Source organism: Pterocles gutturalis, unplaced genomic scaffold (genome assembly GCF_000699245.1).
Source record: "Pterocles gutturalis isolate BGI_N339 unplaced genomic scaffold, ASM69924v1 scaffold45425, whole genome shotgun sequence".
NCBI classification, from domain to species: Eukaryota; Metazoa; Chordata; class Aves; order Pterocliformes; family Pteroclidae; genus Pterocles; species Pterocles gutturalis.
Window position 1 is genome coordinate 3,185 of NW_010147544.1, and position 8,531 is coordinate 11,715.

At 42.9% G+C, this 8,531-nt stretch overlaps 1 protein-coding gene across 1 annotated transcript; it reads right to left on the reverse strand.

Moving 5' to 3' along the window:
- Window positions 1–510: 510 nt before the first annotated feature.
- On the reverse strand, window positions 511–7,520 carry LOC104470946 (ectonucleotide pyrophosphatase/phosphodiesterase family member 6-like; the record flags this gene model as incomplete). The annotated part of the gene is given in 5 exon segments (XM_010086078.1): window positions 511–619; window positions 621–726; window positions 1,468–1,591; window positions 4,832–4,969; window positions 7,310–7,520. Coding segments are annotated over 5 exon segments (688 nt in total), but the record flags the coding sequence as incomplete, so codon positions are not given.
- Window positions 7,521–8,531: the final 1,011 nt, after the last annotated feature.

Genomic DNA, 8,531 nt, shown 5'->3' on the forward strand with positions numbered 1-8,531 from the left:
GGCAAAGAGCTTGGCTTTTTGAAGCACATGCTGGTACAGACTGGGCTTGGCTGGCACTGTAAGAAGGTGAGGCTCTGCTGGAGATGAAGGAGTAAACCAGAAAGAACACAAATGTACAGAGGTTACAGAGGTCTATCTCCACCCCTGAGCTTCTCAGCACCAGAAGCCAGGATTAGCCTCTCAGTTAAAGATGCTGGGGTAAGATGCATTTGAGGCTCATGTACACCTGCCAGAAAAGTTTGTGAATAGCTGGCCAGGATTCTGCTCTCGTTACCAGCGCTGTAAATCCAGAGTAGCAACACTGACTTTCCTGGCTTCATGTTATAACCTCTGTAAAAGCAGATGGGTCAGATTCATGCCTGGTGGAGCACGATGGAGGAGTGGGGGGCAGCACTCTCTTAATAAAGTTATTATTCAAATGAAGAACTAAAAAAAACCAAAACCAAAACCAAACAAAACAGAAAGAGAAGGATGGACTTGCTGGTGACACTGACTGACATTGTTCAGGGGTCACAGCAAGGAGATCTGCTGGGCGAAGAGGGAGAGCAGCGCTAGAACCAGGATGCAGCTGCCACGCAGGGGGAGCGGTGCCAAAGGGGCCGTGTTTCGGAGCATGATAGGACGAGGAGCCATTGTTGGCCAGCGGCTGTATTCCAGCCAGCCTGCACATGATGTTGTAAACATCCACGGATCTGATGGGAGGCGCTCGGAAGTTGGATCGGAAATCTGCAGAGAAAACAGGAGAGGCGTTGGTGTTGTATGGCTTTGAGCTCAGCCCCTGAAAGATGGGGTGCTGCGGGGCAGCATAGCTCATCAAAAACATTGTAAATGTTTTAATTCATTATTTTTACTTCTAGTCTGATTTTATTCTAAAAAATAAAAAAATAAATTATTAAGTGCAGGAGCTACTTTACTGTGTATGCTTGGTGGATTTAATAGCATGAAATAATTGTATGGCACATTCTCCTCTGCTCTTGCTCCTGTCTGCAGCAGCAGCAGCCTGGTGCTCAGCAATGTTTTCCACTGATGAAGTGGAAATTGGGGGTTTTGCATCTCCCATCAGACAGGTGGGCAAGGTATGCTACAACCTTCCCAAAGAAAGTTCTCTGTGCTAGTGATTCTAAATCCACCAACAAAAAGAGAATCCTTGTGTTTCAAATAGAACTCAAAAATTAGGCAAAAATTAGGAAAATAGGGCAAATCAATAGAGTTACTGTTCTGGGATGTTGGAGAGAGAGACCAAATCCATTCATGTCTCTCTGCCCTGTTTCTCCAGCTATAAAACAGATATAATGCTAGAAACCTTCTCGGCATCCAGCCATAGTGAGGAAATCCTGCCATCTATTTGCAGTGGCTGGGTGTCGCAGAGAGCCACGTCGGGGTCCCGACACACCAGGGCTGCAGGGAGGCTGGGGCAGGGCCGTGGGGTTGCCAGGGGAGCGGGACGTCGGGACAGTGGCACTGTACCTGGCCCGTACGCGAGGAAGAAGCCTCTCATGTCCATGAGCTCATTGTCGTAGCCGTGCCAGCCGTTCTGCCAGGCCTCCTTCCACCCCGTCCCGTTCTCCCAGAAGGGCAGCTTGTCCCTGCTCTGGGAGACAGCAGCACAGCGCAGTTGGTGCTCAGCCCCTTCCGCCACCATAGACCGCTCGCAGTTTTCTCTCCCTGCTCAGTGTCCACGCTTTAATAATCCATCATTGTAATTCTTGTTTTTCCTTGCCCATGTTGCACTTAAGTCATACTTTTAAATCCCTTCCATGCTTTCTCCCGCTCCATATTAACAGCTCTTCCCAGACCACCTACAACAGCGCCACTTCCCGGCCCCTCCGGGAGCAGCGGTCCCCAGGGGCTGCTCACCATGCTGGACCAACCCCCTTCCTGAGTTTCTCTTGTCCCATGCTCCCTAGGGATAGCAGCAGATGTGACACTCCAGATATCCCCAAAACTATGGCAGAAATTTCACTCAAAGAACATCAGCTGACAGTTCGTTAGACCCCTGGCATTAATTTCTTCGATCGTTACAGAGAAGGAGCTACAGTTCCCTAAAGCGGCAAGGTCTGGGCTTCACCCTCTCTGTCACAGGAGCACCGAAGATGCCCTGACAAAGTCTCCCACATTCCCACCCCAAGCAAGTGTTGCTGCAGCCCCTGCAGATGGTGAAGCAGGCTGACTGAGGATCCTTTTCCTTCTATCTTTATTTTCTCTGGTTTTGTTTTCCTTCTCTGCCCAAGAAAAAAATGGACTGTGTGCAGGAACACTGAGGATGGCAGTGATTATGGCTATGAGGTGTAGCTCTTCCAACTGCTTTCCAGCAGAATCCCTGGAGTATCCCTTGAGTTTCTTTGTATGTTATAGTCAGCAGATATACCAGATAATTAAACAAGTTAGGCTAACAAATTAAATCTCTTTCCTTGTCCCCATCTATTTCACTGACAACACTCAGAGCAAGCCAAGGAGAAAACAGACTCCTTCCCCTCTTTCTACCATGGCACCTCCTTACACGGGGGCTCTGCTTTCTGCAGTTCCCAGAATGAATTGTCATGGGGCTGTTCGCTGTTAGACAGCCTGGGCAGCACTTGTTATCATCAGCTCCAGACAAGCCAAGTTACATCTAATCCGCAATGTTCCTTTGGCACTATCATGACATTGCTGAAACCAAAACTCTCCACAGTCCTGTCAGATGTCGTGGACTCAGCTGCTTCCCCAGGAATGTCAAACACAGGAGGTGGTGTGCCTTTCCATCACCCGCCCAGACACTAGGAGATGTCTATTTGCAGCTAGATGGGCAGTCAAATTACAGCCATTTCCATTATTTTTTGCTGCTAGTTGGGTCAAAAAACCTATTACTTTCTTTCACAACTGAGGTGTTAATTTTTCATGCTCAGTCTAAGCTTGGGCTAGCGCTGCTCCTCAAAGGCGACTGCAGCAGGCATGGCTGGGATTGCTGATGACAAACTTCTCCCTGCAGGTATGTGTTTAGAAGCAGCACAGCAATTGCTCCCTAAAACTTGGGAAAGTATGCTGGGATGGGTACAGGGTGACCACACAGCCCTGGGGACTAACGCCGTTGTTGCACATGGGAGAGCAGCTGGGGGAAATTCTGCTCAAAGGATGGGGACCGCTCACTCATGTGGAGGGAACAAGATAATCTTTAGCAGACCAGCTTTGATACTGCTGGAGGTACATGAAATCCCTCCTCGAGCTGCTTTAACTGAAATGTAGATGGGCTTTTGTTCCTATGCTCCTCGCTGGAAAACAACCCCAACTTTCCAGATACATCCCCTTTGTCTCTCAAAAAAAAATATTCCAAAAAACCCCCCTTTTTCAAACAGATTATAGCTATCCACTATCCGACAAAGAGTTAAAAAACCTTGTGAGCATGATAGGAAAGAGGTAAACATCCTCTCTTCAGTGGTTTGGGCAAGCAGTATAATAGAAGGCTCAATTATTGCTTTAAAAATATGACAGGAAACTTTAATTTTCACATCCCATTCATAGATAATGAAAACGTACTGAGGAGAAGGAAAATCTGACAGCATTAATGAGAGGACATTCTTGAAAATCAGAAACAATGGGAAGGAATGGGCAGAGAGACATAAATAATTACCATAGCAGCACTGTTTGCTGCACTGTTATTAAGGTTTGTCAGAGTTTCAATGATTTTTTGAAAGTGCTTTTTTTTACAGAATATGTAAAAATGTTCTGTGTTGAACTTCTGTACAAAAGAGTTTAGTTGTAATTTTTAAAAATAATTTCAGGAAAAAATGTTTCAAATTTCTACTTTATGAGGCTGAATCTTGACTTCAGCTTTTATATATTTTTTCTTTTTTTTTTTTTTTTTAACCCGAAACTTGGTGCTCACTCATCTGTACTCAAAAGCATTTGGGCTTTTTAAGAAATGCATTTTTATTCAGCTGCAGAAATTATTATCCTAAAGACAGGTTGGCAAGTGAGAAACGTGGCAGTGTGGACCGTCTTGAGCAAAGCCTGGTATGTCTGAAGGTCAAGAAAGCAGATGCTCGGATGAGTTACAATAATCTGCGAGGCAATGTGATCTAATGTCTGTGCTTGGGTACTATAAAAAAAAACAGAACTCCTTGATTCTGGAACCAAATTTCTGACTTAATGTATGGCCTTGGGCAAATCATTTAGTACTGCTCCTCAATTTACCTACTTGGAGGATATGTAGGTTGCCTCACTCTCTGAGCTGTAGCAATACAAGTACTACTGCTGCTGCTGCTACTACTACTACTATTACTAACATAGCAACAATATAATTTAGCATGAAAAATCTCTTCATGTGCAAATCTAATTGATTCTCTACTTAAGAAGCTCTGAGATTTGCAGAGTGCACTGAGTATCTCTGAGGAGTAAACCCCCAGTTTGACCCTCTTGAGACTGGAGGGCTTGGGAGAAACGGCTGGTGCATGGGAAGCCAAACAGAAGAAGTTGCCACAAAGTACTTCTGAATGGAGAGATAGTAAGGTCTTGAAATGGAAATGTTTTTGTGTCTGAGATGAAAATAGATGGGCAGGGGAAGGCGGAGTGGAGCAACAAAACTGGAATGTGAAATACAAAAACTCCTTCTGCTTTATGACAACACAGAAAAAAGAACTGTCTTGACCATTTAAATTTGTCTACCTTCAGCATCGCTGCCATGCCTTTAGAACCTTTTAGGCACACGGCAATATTTGACATTAGTTTTGTAGTCAGCCCAAGTAAATGATGTAACACTTTAACTCAATGCCTAGCATACAATTGTACATTTTTCTTATTGTTTTCATCTGTTTCATCTTTTCACATTCAGAAGTATTTTGCTTCTGTATTTTACCTCTACTATGAACCATCCTTTCTCAGCCACGAGAGTTAGAGGAGACACAAATTTTCCTTTTTTGTAGAAAAACCTGTCTGGAATGTCCTGTACGTTATAAACATCCATGTGTTCCACAGCTTTCAATTTTTGATATATCTGCAAGAAAACAAATGTTAGGACACCATATGGCTGTAAAGAGCATATACCCACCTATGGTACATGGAAACACTTGAATTTGTAAAATGGCTAATCCCCTTTAATGGGTAATCATCAGCACATTCAAAGTGGGACTTTGCCAGTCCAAAGATGATGGCTGTGCAAAATCCACTGATGTGCCTGAGGAGGTTCTGGAAACTTGGATCATAAACACACAGGAACACATGAATTAATGTACTATATATATTTATAACATACGCACTCACAAATGGATGCATGTGAGTATATCAGCCTACAGAGATAGACCAACAGAAACCAAACCATCACAGGAGACAGTGAGCTAAGTGGTGAAAGATGCTCAAAGGCAGCATGTGGACTGGGTACAGATGTGGAAAAGGGATATTGCCTTTCGCCTTTGCCACTCATTCCCTCTTTGTGCTCTTGAGTGAACAATTAATGTCACCTCACCTATGTTTCTTACACTTAACCAGTCAATCCCTATCAAAGGGATTGATAGTGCTTAGTTATCTGCCTCATAAAGATGCCATGAGATTAATCAGGCAAAGCCTGCAGCTTTGAAGCTGCACAATGCTGTACAAGTGGTTTATTAATATTAATCATACTGTCTGGAATATAACCACACAAATGTGGTTAAACCCCCAATTATTCAGAAAAAATATTTTAAATGCCTAAAGAAGATGTTCATATGTCATAAAGAAGGCAGTTATTAAAGTCCCCAGAGTGTATATTGCTCTTTTGCTTAAATAGAAATAATCTTTAGGAAAAAATAGCTTGATTCTGCAAAGAATGAAAGATCCTTCACTAGCCTTCTAGCTACGTCCCCCATGTGTCTAGATCCGGCCAAGAGATTTGCCTTGATAGGCAGTCACCATAAGGACAGCACCAGGGTGCGTTGGCATGACTCAGCCAGACTCTCCCACTGTGACCTGGACCAGAGAGTGGCCCTGGTGTTTCACCAGTACTTCTGGCACTTCAGAATAGGACAACTCTTAAAGGTGATAACCACTAGGTTATGATACGATCTAATTCCTAAACATGGCTCGTCAAATTGAATTAAGAATAGAGGACTCTGGCTACTGGGAAACAAAAAATCAACTTTATTTCGCTTAAAAAAACAGTACGCCAGTAAGAAGTCCTAAAAAGAACTAGAGGAAGAAAACAAAACCATGGTGCAAGGCACTGTCCTTTATTCTCCTTAGGGATATTGGGCTATTTAATGAGAGAGAAGCATGTGCTTAAGAGCTTTGTGGGATGAAACCACACATCTGCGTGAAGTTGCAACTTATACCTGCCCTTGTTTGAAGGTCTGGCCTACAAAAAATAGGGATTTCTGAGTTAAGGCCAAAGAGAGCATAGATAAACACTGTGATGCTCTGCAGGAACTTTGAGTGAATTTCTTACACGTGCCTCTAAGACAACTTTCAATTCTGTCACTAATTTGAAATGTTCACAATATAACAGCTATACAATTCCTGGAGAGACTGTCTGGGTGCAAAAATTATAAAATATTCTCTTCCAAAAAAATTGCACAAGCTACAATGTACTGGAACTGGCTAAAATATAATATAGAAAACAAAATTATTCACCTGGAGCATGAACTGCCCATTTTGTACGTCCAGTCATCTGTATTCTGAGGATGGCAATAATGACTTCTCAAGCATTGGTTTCTGGTTCAACTGTAATGTACTAGTCTTTTAGTTATGGATGCTGCATTTTCATTCTTTTCCAGTGTTTTCCAAATTTTTGTCTGTATTGTTTTGTCACTCAAAATCCTACAGTTCTAGCTTTGGTCTTTTATGATTGATTCAATCCAACATGCTTATTCATCAAAAGTCTTGAAAGGAGAATATTGTAAGAAATTCATTTTTTGTACTTCTGGTCTAATGGAGTTAATTCTTCAAACTCTATGGGAGTTTACTGGAATGTGAATGCTTGACCTCCTCCAGATCATTTGAAATCCCAACTAGAGTGTCAATAAATTGACTAATATATATATAAAATCCTAAAAATGGATTTTGAGATAAAAGCTTATAGCTATTTACCAGAAGCACATAGTGGCAGGGTTTGAAAGAAAGTATCTGTGCCAAACAATGGTAAAAATTAATGCTTTTGAATTTGCCTGGTGTGACTTTTCTTCAGAAACCAGTGTTACAAGAGTGTATAGGATCCAAGTCTGAGCCCCGATGAGAGCCTCAGGCTGATTTTTTACACACATCTCTGAGAATGAAATTTGGATGTTACGAGCAAACAAAAGACAGAATTGTCATAAAAAATCCAAGGTAACACAAAACTAAATAAATACAAATAAGCTGTACTTACCTCCATGTGCTTCTCTGGAGCTGGCCAGAGGCTCACAACAGGACCTCGGTCCTTCACTTGGATGGTGTCACTCATATTGATGTAGTTTTTCAGCTCAATCACTTTGTCTGTCCACGAGATGTCTGTCATCCCGTGATCAGAGAAGAGGAGGACATTAATGTCGTGCTGAAGGCCCTTGCTCTGTGAAACAAGTGCATGACAGCCATTACAGCTGGGAAAGCATTTCGCTTTGCCTGCTGGCAAATTTTAATCCCCATTTGACTTCTATCGATCTAGTGGAAGTTGGCCAGAAGGAGTACAGCCACAAATGCCCTGCAGTGTGCTTTGCTGGAAATGGTGGACATCCACTTGCTGCTCTGGAAAAGTCTAAGAAGTTAGCGCCAAAGAGACATTTGCCAAAATAAATCCACCCCCCTGATAAATAACCAGATGCTACATCCCAGTCCCACAAACCGGTTGCCCCAGCTGGTCCCAGACAGGATTTTATCCCGCTGTTCTTCATCTGTAGGCCAAAGCAGCTAGGAAAGAGCAACTTGCACATGGTACCACTTGTGCCAGGGGTGTTTCCCTCTTCTCCCAAACACAATCACTTAGCATTAGAGCTTTATAACTTAGTGAAACTGGAAATACATTTTCCTCTCCTCACTGAAACACATGAAAAACTCTAATGTGCATTTATCATTGTCAGAAATATTAACAGAATTGACATTTACCCAGAAGCTTGGTATCCTCATTTTCTCACTGCAAAATCATTTAGATTATGTTTTTTAAAACAAAGTTGAAAATACAGAGTTCTGAGTGGTGCCATAAAAACCACTATAAAAGTTAATGGAGCAGATCCTGCTCGAAGCCATATTAAGACATGCACGAGACCAAGAGGTGATCCGAGACAGCCAACATGGCTTCACTAAAGGCAGATCTTGCCTGACCAGTCTGGTGGCCTTCTATGATGGAGTGACAGCATCAGTGGACAAAGGAAGGGCGACAGATGTAATTTACCTTGGACTTTGCCACCGTCCCTCACCACATCCTTCTCTCTAAATTGGAGAGGTATTTGAACGATGGACTGTTTAATGGATAAAGAATTGGTTGGCTGGTCGCAGCCAAAGGGTCGTGGTCAATGGCTCTATGTCTGGATGGAGGCCGGTCACAAGTGGTGTCCCTCTTGGGACCAGTGCTCTTCAATATCTTTTTCAATGACATAGATGAGGGAATCGAGTGC